At 49.4% G+C, this 15649-nt stretch overlaps 5 protein-coding genes; all 5 read left to right on the top strand.

The window, feature by feature from the left end:
- Positions 1-2515: 2515 nt before the first annotated feature.
- Positions 2516-3327, top strand: RCC_05340 (uncharacterized protein; the record flags this gene model as incomplete). XM_023770611.1 has 3 exons in its annotated part: positions 2516-2759; positions 2933-3216; positions 3277-3327. The coding sequence occupies 3 exons, from the start codon at positions 2516-2518 to the stop codon at positions 3325-3327; spliced, it is 579 nt and encodes a 192-aa protein (XP_023626379.1).
- A 2576-nt stretch (positions 3328-5903) lies between these two features.
- RCC_05341 (uncharacterized protein) lies at positions 5904-7820 on the top strand (the record flags this gene model as incomplete). XM_023770612.1 has 3 exons in its annotated part: positions 5904-5985; positions 6038-6253; positions 6334-7820. The coding sequence occupies 3 exons, from the start codon at positions 5904-5906 to the stop codon at positions 7818-7820; spliced, it is 1785 nt and encodes a 594-aa protein (XP_023626380.1).
- Positions 7821-8321: 501 nt separating this feature from the next.
- RCC_05342 (related to 54S ribosomal protein L4, mitochondrial) lies at positions 8322-9217 on the top strand (the record flags this gene model as incomplete). XM_023770613.1 has 3 exons in its annotated part: positions 8322-8864; positions 8919-9077; positions 9128-9217. The coding sequence occupies 3 exons, from the start codon at positions 8322-8324 to the stop codon at positions 9215-9217; spliced, it is 792 nt and encodes a 263-aa protein (XP_023626381.1).
- A 1249-nt stretch (positions 9218-10466) lies between these two features.
- RCC_05343 (related to methyltransferase involved in pre-rRNA cleavage) lies at positions 10467-12215 on the top strand (the record flags this gene model as incomplete). The annotated part of the gene is made up of 1 exon (XM_023770614.1): positions 10467-12215. One exon carries the CDS (start codon positions 10467-10469, stop codon positions 12213-12215), a length of 1749 nt encoding a protein of 582 aa, XP_023626382.1.
- A 160-nt stretch (positions 12216-12375) lies between these two features.
- Positions 12376-15303, top strand: RCC_05344 (uncharacterized protein; the record flags this gene model as incomplete). The annotated part of the gene is made up of 1 exon (XM_023770615.1): positions 12376-15303. The coding sequence occupies one exon, from the start codon at positions 12376-12378 to the stop codon at positions 15301-15303; it is 2928 nt and encodes a 975-aa protein (XP_023626383.1).
- Between the last annotated feature and the right edge of the window lie 346 nt (positions 15304-15649).

Genomic DNA, 15649 nt, shown 5'->3' on the forward strand with positions numbered 1-15649 from the left:
TAGGAGTAACGGTTATAGATTTTAATAGCTAGATCGAATATTAGATCTTAAGTTAGAAAGCGACGGCTAGCCTTTAACTCTATTAGCTCCTTCTACTCCTCGTTAATAGTAAATCCTACTTACTCGAGCTATTATACGGGTTAGTACTATTCTTAGAATATTAAATTCCTAGCTCCTACTCTATTTGCCTTTACGTCGATAATTCTTCTTCCTCTAATAGGACCTCTATCGATTAAAAGTAGGTTAAAGGCCGGTCTAGTAGTTATCCTCGCGGTCGTTAAGGTAGTAGGTATTTATACGGGGGAGTAGGAGGAGGGAGGAGGATATAGGTAGATAGTAAAGGGGTAGTATAGTAGTAGGAGTAGTAGATATTAATATTAGTGTTTAGGTATTAATAAGAGTCGCTAAAAGAGTAGTAGGTCTTTATCCTACTACTCTTTTAGAGATCTTACTTACTTATATAGAGAGTTATATAGCTACTCGCGTAATACTATTATACCTTTACTTTATCCTTACTATTATTACTCTTTAGTACCTCTCCTTTATATGCATTTAGATAAGAGTCGCTTAAAGAGCAGTAGGTATTTATCCTACTACAAAAGTAGCTAGTATAATAGTCCGCGAGTAGAGTAGATAATAGAATATATAATTTAATAAAAAGAGTAGAAACTTTCCTATTTAGGAAGGAACTATAATATTACTATAATATTATACTAAGCTCCTATTACGAACTTATAATAGCTAAAATCGAGATTATATAAAAGAAAGAAAAGCACTAATTCTTTATACCTTATCCCTTCCGACTTTAAGACTTACTCCGAGACCTATAAGACTACTTATCCTTTCCTAAACGTAGACCCTTTAACTAATTATCCGTAGCTATACTTATAATTATTCCGCGCTTAGGTCGCCGGCGTATGTTCTCTAGTCTGCTATTATACGCCTTTAGCCTCTCCTAATAGGCTCTCTCGCTAGCTATTCTATCGCTATACTAGTAAGTACTCTTAGTTCCCCGCTAGATATAGTTACTATAGGCTAAGTTTAAATATCTACGCTAGATTATATAGCGCTATTCTCGTTAGCGTCGAACACCTTTATACGGGTAGGAAATATACTAGAAATAGCCCTAGGCCTTTAATTATATTACTATCGTAGTCGTTCCGCTTCTTATAATCTTCGTAATACTCCTCCTTAGTTAATATTATTCTACTACGATATTATTAGCTATTATACTTTAATAATTCTCTAATAGGATTATATAGACCGGCTTATAACTAGAAAGGCGTCGACGTAGTTCGGACGGTCTCGGATATTATCGATCCTATTAGTAAAGCTATTATAGATTTTAACGTACTTAGTAGTAGGCTTAGCTATTATTTCCCTTTACTCGCGGTTAAGGAAGAATCCTATTTTCTTAAGCTATTATACGGGTTAGCGCTACTTTTAAAGTATTAAATTCCTAGCTTATACTTTTATAAAGTTCTACTTAAAATATCCGTATTCGCTATTATTATCCGGATCCTTAGGGAAAGTTCCTTCCCTCTAGTATTTCGTAGTATCGATATAACCTAGCTATAGGTATAGTAACTTAGGCTTCTTCGCCTTTTTAGGCTTTTATACGGGTAGTATAGAGGAGGGAGGAGAATATAGATAAGTAGTAAAGGGATAGTATAGTAGTAGGAGTAGTAGGTATTAATATTAGTATTTAGGTATTAATAAGAGTCGCTAAAAGAGTAGTAGGTCTTTATCCTACTACTCTTTTAGAGATCTTACTTACCTATATAAAGAGTTATATAGCTGCCCGCGTAATGCTATTATACTTTTACTTTATCCTTACTATTATTACTTAGGTATCGTAGACTTAAATAAAGGAGGAAAGCGAGGACATTGCACGCGCATATTAAATTACGCTACTTATTACTTATTGTACGGAATACACCTTTAATTACCGAGGTTCTAATACCCTATAATGCTAGCGTCGCACTATCGCCTAAAAGGATTATTGCAGAGTTGTTCTTAAAAACGCGCCGTATGCCGTACCGTACCGTCAGAAAGTTGCGCAGAGTCGCGCCGATTCCCGAAACATCCTGACATAAAGTACCTTATTCATGCTAGAAAGTTGTGGCACGCATCATAAGAATAGGTATCACGCCATCCTCGACCTGCTACATATATCTCTCTTTCCGGAGACCTCTGCTTATTATCCTTTCGCACAACCTCCTGTCGCAAGACTGAACATTGTCAATGGTGTGGCGTCGTTCGGACGGCGCCCCGAACCCTCGTTGACACAGGTAATCGATAATGATGAATGGCAAGTTTCTGTTGGTTCCTTCTCCTTGGTTCTATCCAGCAAGAATCCCGTATGTTCGGCCAACTGCGGGCCTTGCTGTGCCGCAAGCCCTTGGTCGATTTTGGGCGTAGCCAGACGACATGTTCCACAACGGGCAGCTCTCGGTCTTTCTACACTGCACGGTGATGAATTTTCTGTTCATTGATTGGATTTGCAAACTGCGCGATGCAACGCAGAAGACCTTCACAACCTTCGGGTGACAGTACTGCCATACCCGAACCGGAACCTGCGCATCTTGCAAACGGCCATGGTTCCGACGACGATCACGAAGTGACTGAGATGCGCGACAATGCTCTTCCATCAACGAGGAGCTCAAGATCAGACAACAAGACCAGGTCTCCACTCCGAAAGTGGTGGCGAGAGAATGTTCGTCTCTCCGTCCCTTCTGTTGATTGTCGTGATCACTATGGTGAGTGAATCTGTTTAGAGCAATCCTTCGGGCATCGAAGACGGTCGACTTTTGCTTCATCTTGTCTTTCTTTCRGTTCCCCAACTAGCCGAGGTCACCGGCATTTTCACACGCAAGCGACCACGAAGCGAGTCGCGTTGTCGTTTCACAACAAGCTTACGCGAATTCCACAGCAAACGAGCGCACCTTTCTAGGCTATCTCCGGACATCCGTCGCCTTATCCATGTTAGGAGTGCTTGTAGCCCAACTCTACCGCCTACAGCACTCCGCGACTCCAGATCCAACCTTCGGCTATTTCGCACTTGGAAAGCCCTTGTCCGCCATCCTTCAATGTGCGGCATTGGGAACGGTCCTGCTGGGTGGTATTCGCTTCTGGAGACAGCAGTCGGCTATGGCGAGGGGAAAGGTGTATGCATGTGGCTTTGAAATGTTGATAATAATGGGATTCGTGGGTTTGGTAAGACCGTTCTTTCTTCAGGATAATGGGAGTGAAAAGCTAATTGAAACCTTGCAATAGCTGCTACTTACGCTCTTTGTGCTGCATATTGCGTTGGACATTTCCAAGTAATGTTGACGAACTCATGATGATACCCGATGAATGAACGAAATACGTTGAGAATCTCCTCCAGGGCCATCCCAGGTAACGTTGATGTTTCATGAGCCTGCATGACTCGCAGGCTGGCATATCCTGAGAAGCACCCCGACCAACCACCAAGGTGCTATGGAAGCGGAGACAGAATTTAGTGGTTCTTCCGACAAAAAGGTACCGGCTGTCCACAACGGCAGAAGTGAAGTCCAGGGATCCCCGCGAGCTACTGTACCTCCGTTCGATCGAGAAGCGCAAGCAGGGGTCCGTCCACAMCTTGCTCGGAAGAGTCTTGATGGGGTAGGTGAATGACAGTTTTTATCTCGACTGATGCTTGCAACTTTCAGAAGCATCAAGCCCTGATAGACTAGCACTGGCGTCCAAACGCGATGCTATAGCCCTCCCCTCGACAGACCTTGTCAATGGCCACATATTTTCACTCTGTCAGCACTAGATCGGTGCCCGTTCAAGAAGGCAAGAACGTCCAGGCGATGAAAATCTTCCACTCGCTTGCACCACCATCGAATTCCGATTCGCACACGGATGATGTGTCAAGACCAATCACAAGAGTGCCAAAACAGTGAGATCTGTACAGCGTCTATCGCACGTCGAATGTACTTTGTTCATCGCCCGCAGATCGTTGAGCATGTCATCGAGGCCGATTCGCAAGAAATCATGTAATTTGTATCAACATGGCGAACAGCCAGGTGGTTTCAAGGGATTTAAAGGTTAAGTGATCGACTCAATGACATCCGCCTCAACGAAGCTACAACAGAACTGCTGCGTAGCGATGAGCATATAGGGCTGATGGCGGATGTTTCCCCGACCTGACAACGTTGGTCGTCCGAATCACAAATGTGATATGGCCGCTGTGTGGCTGCTGAAGGTTGTGGGGCCGCTGCAACATGGGACGGCCCCGTCAATGCTACACCACCATGCCGATCATACTTTGACAATCGAAGACTTTTGGCTACAACCGGGCAACCTCACAACTTCTACTCCAAATATAGAAGGCAAAATATTGGACTCTTCTGCGAATTAACTCCCAAGGTCGGGAGTTTGAGGCGGATCCCTCACGAGTTTCGCTCCTCTGTCATCAAGGAGTGAGAATATTTCAATGCGWTCCACAACCACACCAAGATGGACAGAAGAGGAAGTAAGACAACTCCTTCGAGACGCCGGTCGAGATTCGTACCAATCGAGTGCGTATACCGCTTGCAAGAACAGAGATTGGTCGCCTCGGTCACATTTTGGTCGCGTGGGTATGGCGCTAGACAGGGTGCTGGCGTCTATCCTTTACGCCACACACTGCGGTCTTCCAGTAGCCCCAAAGCACACTCGAGGAATGCATTGAACGGCATCATCAACATCGCCGGACTGCGCACGGCGCCGTGTCTATTCGTGACGCAGACAAAGACGTTCGGGCAGGMACAACAGGGCCTCGTGTAACCAGTTTCCGATCTTCTAAGGTCGTGTAACGGATCGGACAAGAATTGCGTAAGTGATTTTGCAGCCCAGGGCTGCAAGCACCTGCATAGGCGAATGCTTTGCCGCACAGAGATGACACGCCTTTCCATGGGTATGATCCTTCGTTGGGTGCTTTGCCCCACTAGGGAAACGCTTTGGGGCGAGAGTCAGAGAATTAGCCCATTGGTATGCGCAGCACATTCATGTGCGTATAGGATGCAATCCTCAGATCAACCCTCGATGTTGGTGCACATCTTCCCACGTAGGTGCTGTCGGTCAGTCCCGCGAAAGCCAGTGAAAAGATCCCAAACCCACTCCGAGCTGCATGCAGGGATACATTAGCTCCGGTTAGCGGGTGCGTAGCGCCAGGAGCACCCCCGGTCATGGCCATCACACTTCCAGAGACGCAGCATGCCACCTGCACCCCGGTAAGAGACAGTCGAGTGGAGCTTCGAACTCGCACTCGTAGCCTTGCTCAGGGCGGAGATGCTTTCTCGCGCTGCACGAGTGAGCGTGCTTCCCGCTGACGCCTCACCGGGCTTGCTAGAACGCATGCAGTCCAGGCCCGTCTGAGCGTTATGGTAGGTTGCGCCGTCTCGATCAGAGGCTGTAGCATGTGCTTGCTATTCGATTGATCTTCCTACCTATCTTCTTCTATTGTCCACATCCCTTCTTCCTACCGGTTGCACCGTTCAGCTGTCCATCGTCAATCGGCGAGCTGTGTGTGTGCGCTCGCGTGCGCTTCTGTTTCCTAGCTGTTCTGCTGCATTTGTGTTTTCTGCATATACGAGTTCGCCCTTCTTCTCATGCTCCCACATATCTTGGACCCTTACGCTCCGTCTCACGGCAAGAGGGTTGCACAAACACGATTACTGTCGCCACCTCCGGCTTGCGTAAGAGTTGCGACTACCACTCGGACAGGGCTACACCGGGCWAGAGCATCGATCAATCTACAACAAGCACCAGGAAAAGCATACGATATTGTCGACATTGGAAGGAGCGTCAGCCTCGACGCTGAAGGAAGGTGTAGCGCATTGGAGAACTCGACGCGCATTCATAAGGGAGAACGTGACGCGCATTCATAAGCCAGCATGGCAAATACAACGTCGCCTTATCTAGGCGGATGTATTGCACCGTTTCTGGACCATTCGCTGTTCCCCAGTGAAGGCGGCTGTAGGTGGCACTTACTATCCTCTTGCCGGATCGTTACTAACATTAAGAGTAGTCACCTCTGGACGATTTTGCGCACCCATAGACCTATTACCGGGGACACCAACATGTTGTTTACCCTGTCCAGCAACAGAGTGGGCGTACTCTTCGGACTTTCAGACATATGGCCGAGCAGCTGAATGGCTGAATGTCATCGGGCTAGTTCTACTTGTGTTCATGTTGCTGTCTTATACCGTACTGCCCGCACAGCAGACCCGAAGTCACTACCTGAGTAAGTCTGGCACCGCACTTGGGACGTTTGAGAAAGCGTAACAAAATCAGAGCACGCTAACGATCATTCTCCTGCTGTAGGCATCTGTCTGATCTTCGCAATAATGCTAATAGCAATCGGATTCACTGTTCCCCTCGCAGCGTCGCCCGACCAATGCTTCAACGAGATTACCCCGAATGATATGTACTCTTCGACAGAGTGTGCTGTTAGTGGCGCTTGCATCATCGCGGGAGGACTCTCAGCAGTCATGTGGATCTTCATACGTGCGCTGTCGATGAATCTACAAATCTGCTGGGACATTGCACCTGGACGCAAATTCTTCTACGCGTCCCAACTTTTCGGATGGGGAATCCCCGCGGTTCTCTTCTGCATTACCRTGACAATTACAGGCGTGTCATTCCGGTTCGGATCGGCATGCCATGTCAACCACGACAACAGCATGGGTGACTTCTGGGGACCTCTCCTGGCGTTTGCTGGAGCTGCTGGTATACTGCAATGCATCACGTTTGGATACTGCATCCAAGTGTACATGAAGAATCTCTGGTCGGATGAATCATCGACCCAAGCAAGTGGGCACGGGAGCTCCAATCTGCCTTCGTACAACAACAGTGTCCGCACACAGACTGCACGCGCAGTCTATCAGCGGCTGAAGAAGGTCCTCTGGCTACAATGGAGGGGTATTGCCATTGTCACCATAATTCTGGTGGACGTGATCTTCTTCTCGATCGTCTTCGTACAGCTGGACGGACTACAAAACGCGATCCTGGCGAATCTGAAAAGATTGGAGCCTTGGCTCGTTTGTTTGGCCTCAAATCCGAACGACAGGGACCAGTGTTTGTATTTAGTCGACGGCTGGCTGGTGAACGAGCCAACAGTGGTCGCAGTTCTACTGTTGCTCTCTTTGACCGGATTGCAGGCATTCATATTCCTGACTCGGCCGTCCATTTTCCCTGCCTGGTGGAATTTCATGAGAAGGAAAAATATGGTACAGCAAGAATTCGTCAGCCTGGATGCACGGCAAAAGAATCTGATGCGCAGCAACTCAAAGCAGGAGCTGTTGAGATATCAACGCGGCCACCAGGCGACGAACTTTGAGCTGCAATCAAAGCCAACTCCTGTCGTGGCGGTTGACTATGACCGCAAACGCGTCAGCTCTTCCATTAGCTCGCCGGAGGAAGCGTACAAGAGCCCACTATCTGCCATCAGCCATGATACGGCGTTGGAGAGCAGGACCCAATCACCTAGGATTGATCGAGGATATGTGCCACCGGAATATGTTGGTTCAATCACGCCAACACTGGCTAACGAGGTCCATACAAATCCTCCAGCGGCTGGCTACTCACAGCCATACTCCAGCCACGATTATTTCGCGCCGACTATGGTGAGCTTGGGCCGAGAAAGGCGCTACAATGCTCCTGCTACGAGCTTTTCAGCACCTATGAGAGCAGTCAGTTTTGAGAGGAGGGAGTCCGATGGTGAAAGCAGCCTTTCGCAACATCCGCCTAGCGACGTTGATGGAAGCGCAGATGAGCTCGATCCGCGTGGTGGTCGGAGACAACGACGATGAAGAAGGTAGGAGTGCAGCCTTGCACCTTGTAAATATCATGCCATGTGGAGATATCGTATTGTGCCATATTCTGGAGGGGAGAAAAGCGAGCGTGATGTACCTTATATACCCCAAGAGTCGATGGAGCAATCCACGCTAGATGAGAGCGATGATGTTCCTTTCGTGTTGTGTCATTCAATGCCAATTTGCTGTAACGTGTTCCAGGGGGAGTTGGCTTCTCGAGGAGTTGGCTAGTTTTGCCTGCTGAGGGCAAGGCTGCTGCTCTCGCGATCAGGCATCAAATCAGGCCAGATACTAGTCAACTCCATGAGAGCCCAACTCCTCCTTGCACATGTCATGTGAATTTCAGAGTCTACCGAGCATAGCAATTGAAGCAAGTGAGTGAAAGTCTAATCAAATATGCTTACTCATCTCCCGCGCTTTCGCCGCAAAACAGTCGAGGAGATCGCACTACGGTACACCTCCACCACCCTTGAACATTGATCTCTCACCAGATCCATCATGCCGCCCCCAGCAATGCACTGTACGTGCAAGACCGTCCTCAGTGGCGTCTTCGGCGCACCAATATCCCGTGCAGCAACATTTCCGCCATCCTTCTTAATCCCCGCCATATCAGCACCTTTCTCTACCACAAGCAGCCAGCAGAAGCCTCCGCGTAAAGATGGCAATCCCAGGCGCGGAGTATCCGCACTGTACAGGTCCGGTCTGAATAAGACAATGTGGAAAGCCAACTCTGTCAAAAACGTACCTCTCCCAAAGCCTGTCCTGGATCCGGCTCGCAGAACACAAATCGAGACGGACCCAGACCATGGACTTTGGGAGTTTTTCCCGGCCAACAAGACGCTGATGGCTACACCTGCGGAAATGCATGCTCATGGACGAGCATGGACGGTGCAGGAGCTGAGAGCGAAGGATTGGGATGATTTGCATCGGTTGTGGTGGGTGTGCATCAAGGAGAGGAATCGGCTGTTCACGTATGAGGTGGAACGGAAGAGACTGGGGCCCATGTACGGTGATTACGAGAGTGGGGAGCGGATGAAGGTGGTGAGTACAGCTGGGCTGCATGGATTTGTGGAAGGCCTTTAACGATATGTACAGATCAAGCACACGATGAAGGCAATCAAGCACACCCTGACGGAGCGATGGTATACGTGGGACAGTGCGCGAAGCGAGGCAATGTTGGATGAAGAGATCAACATGTATGCTGATGTGGACAATGGCGAGATTGCCTACCTGCGCAAGGAGGATGATCTTGTGGTAAGTGCGCTGAGAGCTGATTGTGTGAGACATGGACTGACAGAAGATAGGTCGATGAGCAGCTCAGCGCTCCTGAGGGAAGCGAACAAGCGATGCCACCTGCAGATGTTCCGAAGATGAGTACAGAGGCTCGAGCATGAAGAGCGCATTGATGGTTGTATAGCATGTAAAGATGAAAAATGTATTATCACGAAGACCCAAGTCAGCGCGACACCAATCAACAATCGTGCGTTGGCCGCGAAGCAACCGTTGCAGCATTGCAGCGAAAGTGGGCCTACTATCATCAAGAACTGCTTCCAAGCAAGCAGGTGCTGTAGCACGACAAGAGTCTTGAGTTGAGGTATGTTCGTCCACAGCAACTGAATCGTTTGATTCTAGCTCTGGAACTTAGACAACGCAGAGGCAAGCCTCTGCCAGACTGCTGGCAATACTGTTCACCACCCAAACTTTTCCGCCACAATATGTCGGCACGTCTGCCCTAAACCTCTGCCAATTCTAGCGGTCGGTCCCACTTCGCCCAGAGCTCCCAGTTACTCCATAGCACCATAAAGATGGCCTCGGCATTCAGCCTCAGAAGTTGTCGGATGTACTCAATGCCTTCGACCTGTAATCTAATCTTTGCCTTAAGTTCCTGTCGTGCATCATCTGCCATCAATTCAACCGTCAAGTCTTTAGCATCTGAAAGTTGGAGACGGGTTTTGTCGTGGCCACGCAGTGTGAATACTCGAACATGGCCAGTTCTCTCCAGCAATGTGCTCGGCCCACATTCTAACACGTTCTGGTTGTGCCTCATGTACAAGAGTAGAATGTGCGATCGTCGCCGATGTTGTCATTGAAATGTTGATTGGTGTATTGATTTTGAAGATTGAAAGTCAAAGGTAAACGAAGTGAATGCGGATTCCGCTTGTGCTCGTCGGTGAGTGGAGAACGTCAGGGACATATCGTTCGAGTACAACACTTGCCGCTTTGACAGGTGACGAAGTGGAGTTTGAGGTCGCACTTCCAGCTCTTCAGCCCTCTTTGATAGCTACTGGATAGTGAGTAAAGAGATGAGATTTGTGGTGACTGAGCAACCTGGCAGTTGTACAGGACTGAGAGCGAGCCACTACGCTTCGCACGATGCTCTCGACTGGCCTAAGGGATAAGCTTGCTAAGCTGCACCTGAGTCCTCGAAGTCATGCGTATTGCGCCGATGTGTGAAGACACTAATCGGCCACAAATGCTTAGAGGTGATGTTGTTGTTGTGAGGGAGAGACATACCTACCTATGGTATGGTTCAAGTTTAGTCGGGTTTCGGCAAATCCTTCCCCGATCTGCCGGACCTCACCTGAAATTTGTCTGGCGAGCTCACAATTTCTATACTACAACCACAACTCACTCTCCGGCAAAATGTTCGCTGTGAAAGGATGGTCCGTGAATCCAAATGCACTCAAACCTCAGACGGAGCCTTTCAAGACGGGACCGCTACCGCAGAAGGCGAAAGACGGAACCATAACTAAACCTGAAGCTGGCAAAAAGCGCAAGCGCGGCGATGGACCCGCAGGCAATGAGCCGGACGTGGGGAAACTCTGGACAAAGCACATCGATAATGGCGAACCTGAGAAGCCGAAAAAAGCGAAGAAGGCAAAAGTAGAGGGTGACGAGACGAATCGGCCCAAGACGAAGAAGGAAAAGAAGGCTGCAAAGGCCGCGAAGAAGGCTGCGAAGAAGCCGGTCAACGTCAATGATGTTCCTTTGGGTGAGAGGAAGAAGCGAACAGAGGAGGTTATGCCGATAGAAGGCGCAGAGGTGGCCGAGGAAGTGACGGAGAGTGCGCCAGTGGAAACGGGTGCTGAACGCATCGAGCGCGAGAGTCAGGCTGCACTTTCAACAATCGACAAGAAGAACAAAGACAACAAGCGTCGAAAATCTGGCGACATCAGACCTACCAGTACACCTGCTACTGGGCCTGATGCCGCACCCRAAGCAGCACCTGTAGTCACCGCTCCCGTCAGCACTCTGACGCCCATGCAAGCTGCAATGCGCCAAAAGCTCATATCCGCCCGCTTCCGCCACCTGAATCAAACACTGTACACCGAGCCCTCTCTCAAAGCCCTACAGCTCTTCGCTCGCGATCCACAGATGTTCGAAGACTATCACTCTGGTTTCCGCCAGCAGGTCACCACTTGGCCCTCTAACCCTGTAGACACTTTCATTGAGACGATCCGATCCCGTGGTTCTGTCCGTCTTCCGCACCAGAAGAAGCCCATGAAGGGCAAGTTTGCACCAAAGTCTAAGAAACCTGCAGTCGAGGACGCCAACGATCTGAAGTCTCTTGCCCTGCCCCGAACTCAGGGCGTCAGCATCATTGCCGATCTTGGGTGTGGAGACGCACGTCTCGCGCAAACGTTTGTTGACTCGGGCGAATCTCACTCACTGAACCTCAAAATCCTGTCTTACGATCTACACTCGCCACATCCGCTTGTTACCAAGGCCGATATCTCCAAGCTCCCTCTGGAAGACGGGAGCGTGGACATTGCTATCTTCTGCCTCGCACTCATGGGTACCAACTGGATTTCATTCATCGAAGAGGCAGAACGCATACTGCATTGGAAAGGAGAGCTGTGGGTCGCGGAGATCAAATCCCGCTTTGGGCGAGTCGGTAAGGGTAGTAAGGTCGTGGAGCACTCCGTAGGAGGCAAGAGAAAGGCTGCAGCTCTGAGCAAAGTGAAGGCGAAGAAGGCGGCAGAGGAGCAAGAAGGCGATGAGCAGGCAGCTTTAGCGGTGGAAGTCGATGGGGCGGAGAGCACGAAGATCGAGGAGACGGATGTTGGCGCGTTTGTGGAAGTTCTACGGAGGCGTGGCTTCCTGTTAAAGAGTGAAGTCTACGGACCAAAGCACGCGCCTACAGAGAGTGGGATCGGGCTCAAGAGAGGAGAGGCGAGCATTGATTTGAGCAACAAGATGTTCGTCAAGATGGAGTTTGTTAAGGCTGTAACGCCAACGAAAGGCAAGGGTGTGCCTGAGGAGGGGGAGAAACGGGAGCAGAAGGTGGAGAAGTTCAAGAAGAAAAAGTTTTTGGACGAGGTGGAAGAGGAGGAGGTTGCTACAGAGGACGAGGCCAAGACTTTAAAGCCTTGTCTGTACAAGATTCGGTAGATGTCGGACGATGTCCGCTGGAGCATCTGGCTTTGATTTCTGCTGGAGATCAGCATTTTGAACCTTACGGGCACGAAGTCACCTGGAGTTACACAAGGTACGACGACAGACCTCATGCAAACCCTCAGTGTAAGAGTAGGTACAGGGTCTCTTTTCCAATATGCATGCTCGACAAATTTGTGTTTGCTGCTTTTCTGCAAATCTCAATGACATCACTCTTCTTACCTTACTCCTCACTCCTCTACTGCCACAGCACAGCAGCCGTCACCCATTCCATTCCATAGCACGAACGGGAAGCTGCAGCATGTCGACAGATCCGAGGACGACGTACTTGCGCTACAAGACGGCCAATGGAAAACTCGTCCGTTGGCTGACGATACACGCGCGTCTGCGGTCTTCTCGTGGCTCTTCATCTTCATCTGAGACTCCCGAGGCCTCAAATACGAAAATTTCCACTCATGAGCTTGTGCCCTGGGCGCATTCGATTGCTGCGGCCAACATTGACATACCGCTGGAGATCATCTATATCCTGAAGGACATCATTGCCGGGCGCCAGGAATGTCTGAACTGGTATCATAAGCTGGCACGAAATAACAATGTTGATCCGGCGGTCTTGATATCGAATCGCACTCACAAGTACTTTCTCTCGCGAATGCAGCAAGTACACAACATCCTTATGGCCGCCTATCAGGTAAGCCATCCCAAGTCAAAGCACTCTAACACTAAACTCGACACCAATCTGGAGAAGATGAAAAACTCCTTTGAATATCTGCATGTCGAAGACCCGGCAGAAGGTGAGGGCGAGGAGTCGTCCGAGGTCAATCTGCGGTCGAAGGCCAACATCAGCAAGGAGGCCGAACATGAATCATCTGAATACAATCTTGWCGATGGCAACGAAGAAAAGTCGTTTGCCATTTTCTGTCTTTTCCAAGACTTTGCCGCCCTCCATAAGCAAATCTGCCAGATATGGGCGGAGTACAAGAATGGTGACCTCAGCTTCATGACTACTTGTATCCTCACAAACACCGCGTTCGACTTCTACTTGAACGCCGCCGAGGAATTCAGCCAGGCACATGCGGATCTCAGGTCTTTTGAGGACATACTCGAGTTTTCTGGCATGAGCGGGTACCTTACCAAGGCCCGGATCGCGCAGTATCATATCTGCAATAGGAATGACGACGGCGTGAACTTGACGAAATCAGGCATCCACAACGACTTGCTTTGCATGAAAGCTTGGACTGCTCTTCGCGATGTCAAAGATATTTCGCCTTGGCTGCTGACCACAGATGCAGAGAGGCAACGAGTGGGCTCTCCGAGGGTGCGACACTCTGGCCCCCCTTTCAACAAATTGCTGATTGGCGTTGCTAAAGAGCTCGTCCAACCGATCGCGGACATATGCTCCTCGCTGGATCTTGCTGCCCATAACTTGGATGAGTTCACGCTGCGCCTGATCCAATACATGACCTCACCAGGTGATGGTKCCATGCCGATCGGGCTGGCGGGGATGACTTCTGCATACATCGGCATCTACGATACCCTAGATGGCGACATGGAGCAAGGACTGTTGGAATCCAATCGCGTTCTTGATCGAATCCATGATGCAGCCGCTGACTACCGCGGCTATCTCGAAGGTATCGGTATCGGACACGGAGAAATCGAAGGGATGCTAGGCTGCACTCGAAAAACCTCGGATCACTTGGAGTTCCGGGTCAACTGCTCTATCGACCAGCCTGGTCTTCAGCTCTCGAAACGGCTTCTAGGTGCCTTGCCAATCCTCTGTGGTACGCATGCTGTAAAGATGTCTGAGCGCTCACATCTTTTCGGGCTTTCTTGTTTCAGTTCCAACACCTTTCTACTCACTCTTGCTCATCTCTACAAGGCTTCAAGGGAGCATGGCTTACTCACAAGCGACTGGCCTTTGATGGAATTCATCATTAACAACCAAATGAAAGTGAAGCGAATAGAAAGAACTAGGAAAACATTCTGTGGTGAAATCAATCCCAACAGTCACATGCCCGCACTATCTCGAGCCCGGCAGTTCGTCATGTCACTGGGAATTCCTCTAGAAAAGGCCTGTCGAGCGACTCCAGCAGACCATCCCGACATCTCTCCAATCAGCCTGGCAATCAATCCGGTGAGCACTAGTCATTTCCTTGCTGCTACGGAGCATATTGCAAAGAGGAAAGAGAGATTGGGACAGGCTCCGAAGATGATCGAGTTGCATTACGATGTTGTCAGGCGATTGTTGAAGTCGGGTGAGCCCATACGAGATCCGATCATTGCCGAAGAATGGCAGCGTTCGAAGAGCCTTACCGACGCTCAGATGCTCACAGTCCTTCAACAAGCTATTCTGGTTTCAGAGCAAGACATCAATACCGACTACCTGGGTCTATCCAAGATCTGTACAACACTCCTGAAAGACTTCCAAAAATTGGCTATTATCAAATCAACCGTCGATGTATCTATGCTACACTCGTCCACGGCTCTCGTGGCGTTCACCCTGTGGCAGGCAGCGCAACACGAACAGTCTATCCACCAGCGTCGGCCATCGCAGCGGTGTGAGCTACTTTTGAGCAAGGCTGCTCAACTGATCGAGAGAGTCCTGGAGACTGGGAGCGATGACCTTTGCGGAAGTAGTCTCGAAGTCACCAGCGGCTCGATCGCCGAACGCTTGAAGCCTGCAGTCCTTTATCCAGCTGGAAGACTGAAGCAATTTGGAATCGTAGACTTTGGTGGCATAACCTTTGCTAAGTCTAAGGTCCAAGAATCCGCAGAGGAAAAGCAGCTTGCATTCGACGCCAAGGCGGGGAAGGTTGCGAAGATTGTGGAAGAATTCCAGGAGCAGAACGGTTCGTTACGTTCTGGGGACGATGTTGCGGAACAAATGCAAAGGCTGCGAGAAGAACTGGAGAAAAAGCTATTCGATGCTAAATGTCTCTCGAAATCGCAGGTTTCCCTTGTGGACGGGCGGCTGGCTTTTTCTGCTCGAGATATAACCGACTCGGAACTACGCGATGTGGTGAACAATCTTACTGCTAGAAGATTGATTGAAATAATGAAGACTGGCGTCCATTTTGGCGAGGATTGAGCTCATGGACTGTCTTCAATATCTGGTGAGTGGAGTCGAGTTGAGGGAATGTCAAGTGCTTGGAGAAAGTGGGAACATTTGTGGTGAGTGTTCAATGTTGGAGTACAGATCACATCTGATCATGAAGCGGCCCCTGATGCTTGTGGAGGATGGATGGTGTAGCCGCCATCATCACCACACCATTGACATGGAAGGATATTTCGCAGATTTCACTGCTCTGGGTTCCCAGCACAAGGAGGCGGTCACGCGGTACGGTATCCTGTTCGAAGACGATGTGCGGTGGGTAGTGAAAGGTGAACCTCTTCAACCTCCGGGGTTGATTCTGAATCCGCTGCTTTCTCCAGCT

This window comes from Ramularia collo-cygni, assembly GCF_900074925.1.
Source record: "Ramularia collo-cygni strain URUG2 genome assembly, contig: RCC_scaffold07, whole genome shotgun sequence".
Classification (NCBI taxonomy): Eukaryota; Fungi; Ascomycota; class Dothideomycetes; order Mycosphaerellales; family Mycosphaerellaceae; genus Ramularia; species Ramularia collo-cygni.